Source organism: Parasteatoda tepidariorum, chromosome 5 (genome assembly GCF_982258835.1).
Source record: "Parasteatoda tepidariorum strain Cologne lab strain chromosome 5, Ptep-v5.0, whole genome shotgun sequence".
Classification (NCBI taxonomy): domain Eukaryota; kingdom Metazoa; phylum Arthropoda; class Arachnida; order Araneae; family Theridiidae; genus Parasteatoda; species Parasteatoda tepidariorum.
The window spans coordinates 78,450,611-78,467,158 of NC_141759.1; the positions used below are offsets into that span (position 1 = coordinate 78,450,611).

At 30.7% G+C, this 16,548-nt stretch overlaps 2 protein-coding genes across 3 annotated transcripts in view; one reads left to right on the forward strand and one right to left on the reverse strand.

Annotated features, from left to right (window-relative positions):
- The first annotated feature begins 1,712 nt into the window (after window positions 1-1,712).
- The window catches only part of LOC107450660 (uncharacterized), a 38,750-nt gene continuing 23,914 nt past the window's right edge, over window positions 1,713-16,548 (forward strand). The window contains exon 1 of the mRNA XM_087164346.1: window positions 1,713-1,855. Within this exon, the coding sequence (XP_087020472.1) occupies window positions 1,848-1,855 (8 nt within the window). The 5' untranslated portion in view covers window positions 1,713-1,847. The remainder of the gene's footprint in view (window positions 1,856-16,548) is intronic.
- Window positions 10,126-16,548, reverse strand: part of LOC107450680 (uncharacterized) — a 147,274-nt gene continuing 140,851 nt past the window's right edge. The window contains exons 1-2 of one of the 2 annotated variants that reach the window (XM_016066536.4): window positions 13,956-14,319; window positions 10,126-10,928 (exon numbers count right to left, since the gene is read on the reverse strand). In XM_016066536.4, coding sequence (XP_015922022.1) covers window positions 10,314-10,928; window positions 13,956-13,973 — 633 coding nt within the window. In that variant the 5' untranslated portion in view covers window positions 13,974-14,319 and the 3' untranslated portion in view covers window positions 10,126-10,313. Of the gene's footprint in view, window positions 10,929-13,955; window positions 14,320-16,548 lie in introns of those variants that run through there. The other variant, XM_087164368.1, reaches the window with a different exon arrangement.

Here is a 16,548-nt window from a genome sequence, read left to right on the forward strand (position 1 = left end):
CCAGCGATCTTATTTGGGCTTGGGGGATCGGACATTTTAAAAAAATTCTTGTATATGTATATTATTTATTTAAATAAAGAAAGAATCTTAACAGTAAATACCATTTTACATAAAAAACAGAGAACATAAAAGAATTACATAACACTATCATAACACAAGGATTTGAAAACAAAACAAAAGAAATCACTCAAAAATATTGAAATAGCAAACTCCCTATCCATTAGCATTGAAAACATTTTTGTTAAAGGCACCATAATGTGACGGGTATATATTTAAAGAATATCCAAATTGAAAGTTAAAGTTACATTTTATTTATTACTAATCATTATACATATCAATAAGGAGAAGGAGGACCACACTTACCCATAGCTGCTCGTATTGAGAGGCAATCGGACTGAGGAGACTATTGAGAGGCAAATTCTCTTTCTGACCAACTCCTCTTTTTTTGGAGTTTATTTATATATATTATTTTAAGGGGTTAAACGTGGTCTCGTGTTCTTATCATGCATCCGAAGGTCGACAAATCAATCATCTTGTGACAAATTTCTAGAAAGTTAAAAGTTCAATTGACCATTCGATTGCGAGATGAGAGCACGGGATCTTAATCAACTGTTTAATTAACAAGTTTGACCACGAGAATTGTCACGAGGCAACGTCGTGACACTAGCCGGCCGAAGACAGTGTAGTAAATGGTGACTGATGCACGTTAAATCTGTCGAGTCTCAAAGTCCTCCATGTTCCCACAACAAATCAATACCTCTGGGGGTACTGATCCAGGAGTTTCCTTGTCTTCTGGATTGGTTCAAAATTACAAGGCTACGGAGTTGAACGTAAGTAGTCGTAAACCCATGAAATTGGGTCGGCTGTTCAACGACGGTTATAAAATAAAATAAAATTAGAAGAAAGAGCAGCGATGGCTCAGGAGATAGAGCGTTCGCCTTCCAATGAGGCGAACCGGGTTCGAATCCCAGCCGATATGAATTCCGTATCCAGTTGACATCGACCACAGTGCTGACGTGAAATATCCTCAGTGGTAGACGGATCATGGGTTAGAGTCCCCTTGCCGTCAGGCTAACCGTGGCAGGTTCTCGTGATCTTCCTCTCTATATAAAGCAAATGTGGGTTAGCTCCATCAATAAATCCTCCACGAAGGCAAAATTTCTTCCAATACTCGATCCAGGTGTTCCCTTGTCTTCTGGATTGGGTTCAAAATTACAAGGCTACGGAGTTGAACATTAGTAGTTGTAAGCCCTTAAAATTGGGTCCGCTGTTCAACGACGGTTATAAAAAATAAAATAAAATTAGAAGAAAAGAGTATCAGAAAGATTCTCAAAACCACCTTTCTTTCGTGCTTGCTTGAGATATTTTTCTTTTCTTTTCCAAAATACAAATTTAAAAAAAAAATTTTTTTTTTTTAATTTGTATTTTGGAAAAGAATTTAAAAAAAAAAAATTCTGATAATTAATTCTGATCTGATAATTAATTCTGATCTGATATTTAAAAAAAAAAAAAATTCTGATAAAAGGAATTTGGAGCTTTAATCAAGCATAGCCTACCTACCTTGTCAGCGATTACGTATAAGCATTTTTAAGGTGCTAATGTGGTATTTGTACAGAGTACGTAAAAAAGAATAGTATTAGAACTCATTATATATATTTTTTTTCAGACTTGGGACGAAATGGTTCGAAATTATAAGCGGAAGACAAATCGTGGAATGAATTTTAATTGGTCCGAGGACAACCTACATGCTGCCATTTACGATATTAGAAATTCTGTCCTATCAACTCATAAAGCTGCGCAGACGTACGCAATTCCAGAAGCAACATTAAGACGATATTTGAAGAAGGATGATTGGGTATTGTAAAATATTTTTAAAAAAATATTTTAAATGTGATTGGCATTTTACAACTTCTAAATACAACCTGGAATTTAAATATGTGTGTCATTAACTTCGTTAAAATCATTTCAAAATTTATAATGCAAGGTTCATACTCAGGGAATACTTTGAGAAAATGTAAAACTTTGTACCTCACTTCATACCTCACATGTTAATCTCGGATCTGTGTTCAATCTAAAAAGAATCATATCACTTACGTTAATCACAGATCTATGTTCAATGTAAAAGAAATCATACCGTATGTGCTGATTTTGAAAAATCGTATTCAACCAAAAATGAATCCTAACGCATTTGTTAATCACTGATCTATGCTCCATATATACGGAGTCATACCGCATACGTTAATCACAGATCTGTGTTCAATGTAAAAGAAATCATATCACTTTCGTTATTCACAGATCTATGTTCAATGTAAAAGAAATCATACCGTATGTGCTAATTTTGAAAAATCGTATTCAACCAAAAATGAATCCTAACGCATTTGTTAATCACAGATCTATGCTCAATATATACGGATTCATACCGTATACGTTAAACACAGATCTGTATTCAATGTTAAATGAATCGTGCCTTATACGTTACTATCATAAATCTATGTAAGAAAGAACAAACGAAAATGCATTAATTACTAATTACAACTCAGATGCGTACTTAGGTAGTTTAAAAGAATTATCACTGATATCAAATGCGTATGCATTACTCGCAGATAATACTTACGCAGAATGAATCTTTATTTATTATAAGTCACACTCAATGTGCAGTACGGAATAAGCTGGAGATGGATGATCTGGAACCGGATCATGAATCTGTTCGATTTCATACCACTTTAAAATCATATAAAACTTTTAATAATATTATGTCCCTTATAAGCATTCGAATACTAGATAATTGAACATTGTATTAAGCTAGTTGAATGGTATGAAACTAAACTCAGTGGCGCGACAGCCCATAGAGGGCCAAGGCCCACTGTGCCCATCTCAGTTTACTTGAGCTTTACGCTTTGGGGTGTAAGAGCAGCTGTTCCGGTTGGTTGGTCAGCCCAATGCGGAACCCCAGTGTTTAGTTCCCAAGCATGCTTGGTACTCATTTTATAGACCCACTGAAGGAATGAAAGGCTGAGTCAACCTTGCCCGGCCCGCGGATCGAGCCAAGCACCTGTGGCGCGAAACGCCACTTGTTGAATGGTATGATGAAAGTGAAAAAAATTGAATCGGACTAAAAAGCAGAAGAATTAGAGGTTAATTCTACTGAAATAGTATATGAAAAGCCAAAGGAGGTCAGTATAATTTTTTTAAAACTTGGTTTGAAATTTGTAATGTAATATTTAATAAATGTAATAATTTGTAATGAATAATTTGTAATGTAATAATTTGTAATGAAATATGTAATAGTTTTAATTAAAAAGTAATTGCTTTGATGCCCCTTGCTTATACATAAAGTAAAACATAGTGTTTTGGTGTATTTTAAAATGAGATTTGCTTTTCATAAAATTCTCATTAAACAATTCTTTCTCACTAAAATAATTTTATCTCTAAATTGTCTGCCTGGTGCAAACATTAAAATACTATTCTTTATGTATGATTCTACGAGCTCAAGTTTAAATATCCTGGGTTATATATATGTTACAAATAAAAGATTGGAATAGAATAAAAAATAAATCTTATTGTGTTGCAAAAGAGAAATATTATTATAATGGTTTTTGGGGGAAATAAAAGCAGACTATTTTGATATAAATGAATAATTTCATTGGAACCAATGTCTTTCACAAAATGAAAGATAATAACCTATAAAAAAAAGGACGCTGAAATGGGGGGAATCACATATTTATACTTATGAAAGGAACGGTAATGATTAGGAACGATTTCTTAGAAATTCATGATGTTTTGAGGGTACTTAAAAGCATATTCTATAGAAATAGAATAAAAGTATTAAGGGCGGAAATTATTTTTGGAATATGCCCTCACGGCTTGAAAATTGTTTTATTGTAATACATAGATGATAATAGTACAAAGAAGTCTTTTTACAAAGAAATTATATCCGTAAAAATGACAATAACCTGATAGTAAAAAAGCTAGTTTATTAGGTGATGCATAAATATCGCTGGTGAATAAAAAAAGTAATTGTGGAGAAGCAAAAAAAAAGAAAAAAAAAGAAACATTATTCCTCAAAAGCAACAATAAATTGTCTAAATTTATTGTTGATATTAATTGTCGACTGTCTCAGGGACATAATTAGACGAAGAATCATATGCAATTCATAATAGATATAACAGATAGCTCTAGCAATCCATGATAGATAGCTACAGTTAATGAACCCATAACTAAATAATATTATTAAGTACTGCAGTTAGAGAAGATAAGTTAAGAGAAAACTTTATTAAAATGCATAATATTTTTTTTATATATATAAAAGTATTTTATTAGTAAAGTATATTAGTATTAATTTTTTTTTTTTTTTTTTTTTTTTTTTTTGTAATTTGTGGCAATGTTTAAAAAAGTATAGAAGTTCCGTTAGTAAAATTTTTAGCATTACTTTATGACCTTTATTCCTATCACATTGTTAGCGTATGTATTATGTGTGTATACAACACTATATTCTGTACAAAATAATATACAAGATGTTCCGTAACCACTAACCTTAATGTAAGTTTTTAGAAACTTTGTCAAAAATTAATTAAAAACATTCTGCACGTGACAGATGTATAATAACCATATAATATTCTAAGAACCACTTTCCCTTCCTATTTGTTTGTTCCAGCAATCAAACAGGTTCTGTTTCATTGGCTATTACAATTAGTTAGTAATTCGCCATTAACGAATTAATGATTCGATAAGTTATGATAACGCTATTATATTCTTTTTTTTTTTCTTTCTCAATCCTAATCCTTGCTAATGTATAGATAAATAATAGATAAATAATCCTAATCCTTGCTAATGTATAGATAAATAATTCTAATCCTAATCCTTGCTAATATATAGATAAATAATTCTAATCCTAATCCTTGCTAATGTATATATAATTTTAATTTTATCTTTGAAAATAATTCTAAAAATATACATTAAGGACGGTGATTACAGAACACACTGTGTGTCTGTTTATTAATGTGCATTTATGAGTTGATTTGAATGACCGTTCAGTTTCGAACCATTCAACTCTATTTCATGGTTTTCCATTTCGGTCGAATTTCTCCTAGCGTTCGATTTTATGAGCGCTTTGTAGCTTTCTAATCAAACTTTAAATTTTGATTTTGATTACTTTATTCCATGATTTTTCTTTTCGATTGGATTTCGTTCAGCATTTAATTTTTATCAACACTTCTTTTAGTATTTCTCTTCTGTTGATTATCAAGAAGCTTATAAGCTACAAATCCAATTCTAATAAAATTCTAATCAAACTTTCAGTGATTACTTTATTGTATGATTACTTTATTCCATGATTTTTCTTTTCGATTGGATTTCGTTCAGCATTTAATTTTTATCAACACTTCTTTTAGTATTTCTCTTCTGTTGATTATCAAGAAGCTTATAAGCTACAAATCCAATTCTAATAAAATTCTAATCAAACTTTCAGTGATTACTTTATTGTATGATTACTTTATTCCATGATTTTTCTTTTCGATCGGATTTCTTCGAGCATTTAATTTTATGAATGCTTTCTTTAGTATTTCTCTTCGGTTAATTATAATTAAGCTTATAAGCTACAAATCCAATTCTAATAAAATTCTAATCAAGCTTTGAATGATTAATTGATTCGTTGATTTTTATTTCTGTCGGATTTCACATAGCGTCTCATTTTATGAATGGTCCCTTATTATTTCTCATCGGTCGCTTTATTTCGGTCGATTCTAATCACCTCGGAGCTCATATCGGCTTCGTGCGCTAACAGTGTAAAATTAATCTAGTTGTATTATTGACAAAGCTGCAAACGTTGTGTGCTTTAATCTAACTCACTATTTTACGTGAAATTGCGGATGTATTGATATTAACATGATAAAATTATGGATAATACAAAGTCAGTAAAAATAATTACGACAACTCATGGTAAACCATGTGCTGTCTATAAAGGATTTCAATATCGAGTCCATGGGGAAAATAAAAACGGTTCTATTATTTGGTTATGTAGAAAAAAAAGACAAGAAAGTTGTAGGGGTAGAATTAAAACCGTGTTAGGTATGGTTAGGTGTTGTTGTGAGGGAAATTGACCACGAGTGTAATTTTGCTAAATTTGCTTGGAGCAATTTAGCCATGTTTTATTTGCCATGTTTTGTCAGTTATTTTTGCTTAAGCACTAATCGAAATTTTTAACACATACACCGAAGAGCCATTACATTATGACCACCCTCCATCTATAACTATGGGCTCGCCCAGGTTTTCATGGTTTCTCGCCCAGGAACAATGTTTTCATGGGGCACATCAGGACCCATAATCTTCATAGAACAATCCCTGACGTCCGTAAGCTACTTGAACATAGTTGCAGACCAGGTTCACCCATTCATGGCAACAGTTTTTCCTGCGGGGGATGGTGTTTACCAACAGGATAATGCACCATGTCATAAGGGTCGAATCGTCGAGGAACATTCCAGTGACATGTCTTGGCCCCCAAATTCACCTGACCTTAATCCAATAGAGCATTTGTGGTCCTACTTGGAAAACCAAATTCGTGCTACCACCCTACCCCCTCGCAATGTGAGGGAATTGCAGGACCAGTTGGTGAGCGCTTGGTACCATATACCTCAGACTACCTATCGGCACCTTGTGGAATTAATGCCACGGCGGGTGCTAGCAGTTTTGAGGGCTAAAAGTGGTCCTACATGTCATTAGCAGGGTGGTTATAATGTGGCTTTTCGGTGTATATTGTTTTCTTTTTTATAACAAAGAGAAATCCTAAACTATCAATACAAAAATTGTATCACACTATTAAATTTTTGTATGTTGTTGTTATGAAATTTAATTGATAAACGAGAAAGAATTTATATTGAAGAAGGATAAACGAGAAATAATTATATTTCAAGAAAGATAAACGAGGAAGAATTATATTTCAAGAAAGATAAACGAGAAAGAATTATATTTCAAGAAAGATAAACGAGAAAGAATTATATTTCAAGAAAGATGAACGAGAAAGAATTATATTTCAAGAAAGATAAGCGAGAAAGAATTATATTTCAAGAAAGATAAACGAGAAAGAATTATATTTCAAGAAAGATAAACGAGAAAGAATTATATTTTAAGAAAGATAAATGAGAAAGAATTATATTTCAAGAAAGATAAACGAGAAAGAATTATATTTTAAGAAAGATAAATGAGAAAGAATTATATTTCAAGAAAGATAAACGAGGAAGAATTATATTTCAAGAAAGATAAACGAGAAAGAATTATATTTCAAGAAAGATAAACGAGAAAGAATTATATTTCAAGAAAGATGAACGAGAAAGAATTATATTTCAAGAAAGATAAGCGAGAAAGAATTATATTTCAAGAAAGATAAACGAGAAAGAATTATATTTCAAGAAAGATAAACGAGAAAGAATTATATTTTAAGAAAGATAAATGAGAAAGAATTATATTTCAAGAAAGATAAACGAGAAAGAATTATATTTTAAGAAAGATAAATGAGAAAGAATTATATTTCAAGAAAGATAAACGAGGAAGAATTATATTTCAAGAAAGATAAACGAGAAAGAATTATATTTCAAGAAAGATAAACGAGAAAGAATTATATTTCAAGAAAGATGAACGAGAAAGAATTATATTTCAAGAAAGATAAGCGAGAAAGAATTATATTTCAAGAAAGATAAACGAGAAAGAATTATATTTCAAGAAAGATAAACGAGAAAGAATTATATTTTAAGAAAGATAAGCGAGAAAGAATTATATTTCAAGAAAGATAAACGAGAAAGAATTATATTTCAAGAAAGATAAACAAGAAAGAATTTTATTTCAAGAAAGATAAATGAGAAGGAATTATATTTCAAGAAAGATAAACGAGAAAGAATTATATTTTAAGAAAGATAAACGAGAAAGAATTATATAAAAGTTGACGAGAAAGAATTATATTTCAACTAATTCGATGCGCGATACGGCTCTGTGTTTAATTGACTTCAAGTTAGTTAACATTCTAACTTTTTTTCATTTTATTTTTTTATTTCCATGAGCTGCACAATCGGTATTGCCGATGAGCAGACCTAGTGCGTTCTCCAGAGGTGGTATCCACTCTTTCAGGACCACCACAATGGGTGAGATACCGTTGGTCATGTTAATTTGGACGTCTAGTTTCTGCCACACTAGATGGCAGCACCGAGACTCTATTTGGATGCTATTAAGATGCTAACTTAGGTGGAGAAACTTTGCTCAACTTTAGAACGCCATTTTGCTTATAAACGATCAGCTGGAGCTGACGCCATAGGTCACGTGTGAGGGGACTATTTGCGATCTTCTTGAAGTGCGATTGAAGCACGATCGTATTAAATAAAGATCTCGAGAGATTTAAATAAAATTTTCCAAAACAATAGATAAATAAGCTTTTTTTTTAAAGCAGAAGAATGGGATAAAATCTCAAAAAAGTTCTTAAAATTGCAATAACTTAAAAAAAAAAATCTAATTAAAATAGAAAAATAAAAACAAGTGCTGAGTTTATAATTAAAACTGAGCCTTTCTATGCACCAAATTACAAGAGTTGACGCTGTTTTTCGAAGCTCTGTCGCCAAGGAAAATTAAAAAAGCCTTAGTTTAAGTGCCTTACCTGAAACAATGCGATGATTCTGAGCAGTATATAACCTTGCTGTGAAGAATTATCTGGGCTTTAGAACAGACAAATAGCTTAAATATTTTAAAATTTATTAAACTTTCTATAAAAAATCGCCAACTTGGCGACATTTTTTCCACGTAGAAGAAAATTATCAAAATCACTGCCTTATTCTCATTTTTTTGCAAATTTTTATGAGCCCAGGTAATGCAGCATTGGAGTAAGTCTTCATATAATAAAAAATTAGACCACAAATGCTTTTCCTTTTCACGAAACTGTAGCTTTTCTTCATATTGACGTTTTGCGCCATTTTCGCAATAAGCGTAGATAGTGCTAGCTTTAGATAGGCTAAACTTGACATAACAATCATGAGTAACAGTTGCAAACTCACAGCAGTTATAAAAATAGCATATTATTCGCAAAAAAGTATCACTTCATAGTACGGCGGAGCCTTCAGAAACAGTCTTGAGTTTTTTAAATTAAGATTTTGTGCTTATAGAAAATTTTTCATTTATAGAAAATCGTATTTCATATCCTTCGTTCATAGAAAATCATATTTAAGTCTGGTAACTTAATAACATTGTAAATTTTGTATTTAATATTATTGACTGAGAAAACAATGGAAGAAATAACTAAAATCGAGAGCAAAAGATATGCCACATTTATCTTTTCATGAAACTGCATTTTGCTTTCAAAAAATCTAAGTTGTCTCTAAACGCTGTGCTAAGAGACGTGAAAATTCAAGAATGTTAAAGAAAAATATCTTTGTAAAAGAAAAAAAAAAGTGTCTTATAAGCATAGAATGTGACCTATACTTCGCAATAGTTGTTACTTGTAACATAGAGTGTTTTTTCCAATGCCCGCCTGGCTTGACATTCGTCGATTCAAGAGTACATAGGGCAGATTTGTTGGCCATTCTTTCAGGGGCACCATATTAAATGGCTAACGTTGCTCCTACAATAAGGACTGATAGTACAGATGATGAAAGAACATCCATGCCTTGCCTGGGATTCGAACCCAGAATCTTTCTGATACAAGGCTAGTTCCCAGGCCCTTACACAGTCTTGTCGGCATAATAAATATACAGTATATAATAATGTACTATATCAATGCTCTATTTTGTTGTACACGGATAAGAGCAAGTGACAACAAATTACTATGCCGGGGTTTAAGCCATTTACTTTTAATCGCAAGCATTGGTTATTACATAAAAATACTAAATTAAAAGTTTATTTGTTATACCTTTGACTTTATCCATCTATATGTTGAAGGCCTTCGCGGTTTGATCAAGGCCTAGGCCAATTCTTTAAATAGGTCTCTGGAGTAGTTCGAATATGTTTATGCTTTCTTAGTTGTAATTGCCAGATGAACTTATAAGCCACCTAAACAATTCTAACGGTCATTTCATTCTCTTTTATATACTGACAATAATTATAAATTTCATGTATTATTAAAATACGTAAAAAAAAATACAAATAAGCATTAACAGCACCTGCCAAATACTTTAATTTTTCATTTTGCCAAATAAATACAAACTAGAATAACTCAAAATTTTGAAAATAAAATTCTGTTAAAAATTTTATGACTTAAAATACAATGAATCATCCTTTTCCGTTTCTTAAAGTGGTTCATTTACCATTTAACAACCCGGTAATAGTTAAAAGAGAGATCTGTCTTAGTGCAGATACATATACCATCCAAACCACATCAACGTAACACAAGCGAAACTCTCAAGTGGTACATTCATGATTGCAGTGTTAGCACCCTCGCTCTCAAATCTGCCAATTGGTGGTGTTGCCAATGTACAATTTTCCGTTCCGGTCTCAGTCGTATGTTGTACTTCATGTATATCAGTAGTATGTTGTACGTCATGCATTTCAGTTGTATGGTGTACTTCAGTTGTATGTTGTACTTCATCCACTTCTGTCTCGTGTTCATCATGAGATCTCTCGAACTTTCTAATAGATGCTGTTTTTGAATTCGATTCTACCATTACTGCTCGTGTAGGATTTTCCATATGCGCTTGCGTGGCATTTTCCATTACTGCTCGTGAAAAAGCTTCGCTTAGAGCTCTTGACGTGTTATCATGATGCTCGTGCGAATTTTGCACTTTCTCTTGGGATTCACTTACTGGCGAAATTGATGACTCAGATTTCTCGAACTTCTCAATTTTTAGCATAGCCTCCTTTGTTGAATTTTCCGCTACTGTCGTTTCCACGATCGTCGTATATTCTACGTTTTCTTGCGATCTAACTGTTGAAAGTACGATGCTTAACAATGTCACGAAAATCTGAAAAAGAATTTCAAAATCAATCGTGTTTTCTTTTCTAAAGAATTTCTGATTTAAGTTGAGTAAAGGCTTAATGCATCTATACATTAAAGACGTGAGTAAAATGAATATTCAATATTTCATCATTCCAATTTTTTTCTCTCCAATATATCAACAAGCAACTATCTTACAATACACTTAAAATAAATAATTATTCGTTTTTATGATTTATTATAGTTAAGTGACAACAATAATTTTTTGTTAATTTAATAATTTATTTATGGCATATTGAGCCATAATAGAGTGCGAGTTTTTCAGTCACTTATGCGAGTTATTGCATAATAATTAAATTAATATTTACTCATTAATATATTTTCGCCAAGCAATCAGAGGTTGTCAAGCTCTCATACTACATTTGGCGATAAAAACTGATGCTTTAAAACATCAATTCTCATACTCTGATTCGCGGATTAATAGATTAATATTTGCACTAGAATAAATACAAATTTTAATTATATGTGAATAGGTTGTCTCAAAATATTTCTCATTATAGAGTATGTGAGTGATCAGAAACGAGACTGGTTAAAAAGTTGATTTTAAGTGCCACAATTTTAAGTAGAAAAAAATCATGCCAAATGTCCAAATTACAAACTTTACTGTCCGTGATAAAAAATACATATATTACTGTTCCTCCGAATAAAGCGGATTAAAAGACACTGTTCTATAGTATCTAAAAAATAAAAAAAAAGTTTGATTTTAATAAAAACAAATAAGAGAGGAGCTTAGCTACGGAAATTATTTTCAATGGTTGCTAACAGCAATGAAATTTTCGTAATTACTATGAATTTGTTCCGATTGCTAAATTTCGCAAACCCATTTTCGGCCAAGTATGTAAACACACCATTTCAATGAATATTTTTTCATTAATATTGTGATGTATATTTTTCTGCTATTGTCAAGGGTTCTGAAAACATCTATAAAATATTGGTAATTCAATTGGAGTAAACACTTATTGTTGAAAAATTTGAACACTATTTTAGCTTCCTAACTTGAAACGGTTAATGGCAAATTCGACTTTTTGAAAATGCGTAATTGTTCCATTTGAGATTAATCATATAGTTTTATGATGGATTAAAAATGCAAGTTCTGTAGATAAAATAAAAATGAAACAAATTTCATAAAAAAAACTTAACGGTTTGTCCATTTATTTGACCAATGGTGCATAAACACACTATTTTATTTCCTAAATAAAAAAATTTTTATACCTGCACAAAACCATTTTTGTGTCTCAATGAATGCAATTTATGCATATTTCAAAAAAATACCACATTTTCTAAAATTTCTAAGCTTAGCCTAAAATGGGTTAAACCATTGAGTACAGTACACAGAGAAGTTTTCATTTTTAATGGCGCTTTGCCTTCTAATTCAACTTTTTCAATTGAGGAACAACGAGCCGTAATGGCTCAGGAGATAGTGTTCGCGTTCCATTGAGGTGAACAGGGTTCGAATTCCAGCAATGGCTGGTCGATACGAATTCCGCATCAGGCTTGTATCAACCACAGTGCTGACATAAAATTATACGAAGTGGTAGACGGATCATGGGCTAATCCCTTTGTCGTCAGGCTAACTATGGGAGGTTTTCGTGGTTTTTCTCTACATTTAACGCAAATGTGGGTTAGTTCCATCAAAAAAATCCTCCACGAAGGCCAATTTCTACCAAAAACTTGATCCTCGAGTTCCCTTGTCTTCTGGATTGGGTTCAAAATTACAAAGATACGGAGTTGAGCATTAGCATAATTGAATTCCATCATTAAAAGTATAATTCTATCATAAAGGAGTAGAATTTTAGCATAAAAAAGAGTTTAAAAAATTGAGAGCTCTTATCATAAAAAAATAATAATTAAAAATCTATCTATCAATTACATAGTTTTTTTAAACTTAGAACCCGGTTTCATTTGTTAAAGATAATTCGTAAAGATAAAGATTCGTTAAAATTGATACATTATTGATACATTATGATATAAAATTGATATAATACCATAATGTATCAATTTTTTTAAAAATACTTTATTTAAACAATACTTTTTATAGCAATTGTGCAAAAACATTAACTACTATATAATAAATGATACTATACATAAATGATTTTCTATGCTATAAAATTTATTGAACTTTGAGAGTTATAATAAAACTAACAATAACAATAAAACCTTTTAGTTGCTGTAAAGAAATGATTTTTGATCATTAGAAATGCTGTTTTGGTCGTACGCTGGTTTCATTCTATTATTTGTTGGCGATAATGTTAGAAACTTTTTCTAAAACAACTGTTTTTTTGATTACTCAAGAATGCACTGGCTTTTATCGCCAAGGAAATTATCTGGCATTATTGCTAATACCATACGATGACTATCAATCAACTTTAATTATCGTTTATTATTATTATTTGTATATTTAATAGCTTAAATAATTTGCTGTTTTCTTCTTTTTTTCTGAACTATATAATATGGACGTTGCCTGAAAATATTAAAATTGTAACTAGTTCTTATTTGTTTTTTGATTATTTAAAAAGAAGAACTCTCCATTTTTTTCGCCAATTATAGCATAGTTAAAAAAAATTCTATTTTTAATTTAGTAATATTCTATTTACGCTTAGAAGTATTAAATTAAGCTATATATTTCGTATTCTTACCATTTACATCTTCTCTCTTACTTTGATTAAAGTTTATAAATTATTCTTAGTTAAAGTAAAAACCGAAATGAGTTTCTACATTACCATTTTATTTTCAAACTTATTCTTACTAAGAGTGAGGTTTATAAATTAATAGCAGTCGAGTTCTTCGTAATATAAATTAAGTATAGTTCCTATTTTACTTATATCGAAACAGTACTATTAAAGTAAACACATTTTTATTAATTGGATTTTGAAAGGAAGCGATGCAAATCAAACGTAGCCATTTTTTCTTATTAACTCATACTCATTTGAAAGTTAGTACCATGAAATAAATTTAAAAAAAAAGTTTAATATATAAGAAGTAAAATTAAACTTACTGAAAGTAAAGATGCCATTTCTAGAACTTGAGTTTCGGCAAAGAAAATAATACTTTTTGCGTTCTTTGAAAATTTTTGTTACAGCGGAACTTAGAATGACGAAAAAAATTTAAATAAAAGTTACAAAATTGTGTTGTTGCCAGTTTAAACAAACAAATAATCACGAGAGATTTAGTTTATATCTGCGGATGAGATGAACTGCATCGATAAACTTATGGTTTCTGCTATTAGTTTCATAATCAGTGTACCAAAATAATTTTAAATAAAGAGATTCATCATAATGATCATGAAAAATAATACTTAAGGAGGATCTTCAGTTATTACGACGCTTTTCAAAAAGTTTCTTCACGCCCAGTCCAACGTGCATCTGCGCCTCCTAGCGACACCAGAAAGAAGGAAACGATAAGTTGATAGTGTACTCGTACAATAGATATGAATGTTTGAATCCGTACTATTTATAGTCCAGTGTCTCTGTCATATTACTTCTATACAATTTTATTTGTAGAATGCATAATACTTGATTGCGACTTATAGCTAAAGTTGACTTTTTGCCTTTACTTCAATAAAAGTTATTGAATAAAATTAGGATTCCGTGAATTTATGCTAATGTTGCTGTTCCTTAACACACGCATTCTTAAAGAAGAAACATCTAAGAATTTAATCGAATTAAAATAAAAGAAACAAACAAACGATTACAGCATACTTCATTAATTCAATTAAAAAAATTTAAAAGCAAACGATAAACTCATCAAACTAATTAGTTGTTAAGCCTTTTACCCCAACATGGTGCTAAAATAATTTGTTGCCGTTTTTCCACCCTGTGAAAAAAAATAATAATAAAAATTAAAAAAAAAAAAAAAAAACGCTTCTTTTTAGATATGCTCAAGCATTAGAGTGATAATTCTTTATCATTCACTATAATATTTAGGGGCGATCCACTCTGACGTCATCACGACGTGTTTAAAAATTTTTATGGTCTGCTTACAGCGCCCTCTACCAATACTTACGCTAGAGATTAGTTCATTCAGAAGTTAGTTATGAATAATTAACACTCTAAGGTATATTATGTAGTGTCTTTGCCAATTTTTTTTTTTTTTTTTTTTTTTTTACTTCAGCAAGACCATATTTGTCACATGAATGAGTAATGATTCTCCGTAATTTGTTGTTTTAAAGTTGGTTTTTTAAACTTTATTTCAATCAAAATTATTGAATTAAGTTAAGATTGCGTAAACTTAAGTTTTTTTTTTTTTTTTTTTTTAACATTTTCATATTGTGCATTTCCATAATACGTAGAAAATATTTATTTAATCTTTTTATTTACTCCTATCTATTTCTATTTTATCATATAATAAATTCTACTATAAATAGATAAAAGTAAAAAATCTCTCATTAATAACGCCCATGAATGAAGAATTATGAAGAATTTATTAAATGCTTCTTTGGTTGTATTGGTATATTCTCCCATTTGTTTGAAAGTATTAATGGTGTATTTCATCCCTATTAATATGTACTAAACTGAGCATTGAAATAAATATAAGACCAAGAAAAATGATGAGAAGGAATTAAATAAATCGTAATCTGCTTTGCAAAATTTATTTATATTTTCATTAACAAACGATATCCTGAACGAATTAACATCTAAGCATTTCATAGAATTAAAATGAAACAAATAACCAAACGATTATAAAAAAACCTTATAAATTCAATTAAAAATAATAAAAGAAAACGATCATCAATCTAACTGATAGTTAAACTTTTTGCCGTAACGTGGTGCTAAAACCGTTTGCCCCAGACTTTTGCCATTTTGGTGAGCATCGATCGATTAGGAAGGAAAAAAAACGTGTAGTCTTTTTTTTTAATATGATCTAGCATTAGAGTGGAAACTCTATATATATTTCTCTGTGGATAAACTTTATAGACATGTTTATAGTAAGCTGTTGCCATTTTCGTCTTAATTATATCAAAGTAATTTTAAATAAAGAATTTAAATACAGAAATAGTTATGGTCAAGACCGATCAGGCTGCGTGGAATCTATTTCGGCAGCCAACTATATGAAATCAGCCTTAATGAAAAATTACAAAATATACCATTTTGCATAATGGCTTTAAACTGATGTAATAAACTAATTATTTGTAGGGTCAAGGTAGAAAAAATATTTCTACTCTTCTTAAAACATAAAAAATCAACAGCTATAATGAAAGTATAATTATTTCTGGCCCTTGCAACAAACGACAAAAAGTTACTTTTCAGATGTGGAAATTTCTAGCCACTTTAAATAGATGATACAATAAATAGTAGAATACAGTGCTAATGAATTATTTAATATTATTTTTTCATACTTTTATCACTGCACGTCGTCCGTACCACTTTGACAAGATTCCTGACTATTTCTAAACTTCAAGGAATTTCAAGATAACCCCTGGGCGCACAGAAATTGAATAGCAGTGTTGGGTGCTAGACTCAATATCACAGGTGTTCTGAGCCTTGAAGGATCTCCCTCACGCTCTATAACAGCAACTAAAGACACTACTCAAGACAACAGCCCTTCCCCAAAGAACACACCTGTTATTAATGCTGGTCAGTTGCAGAGAG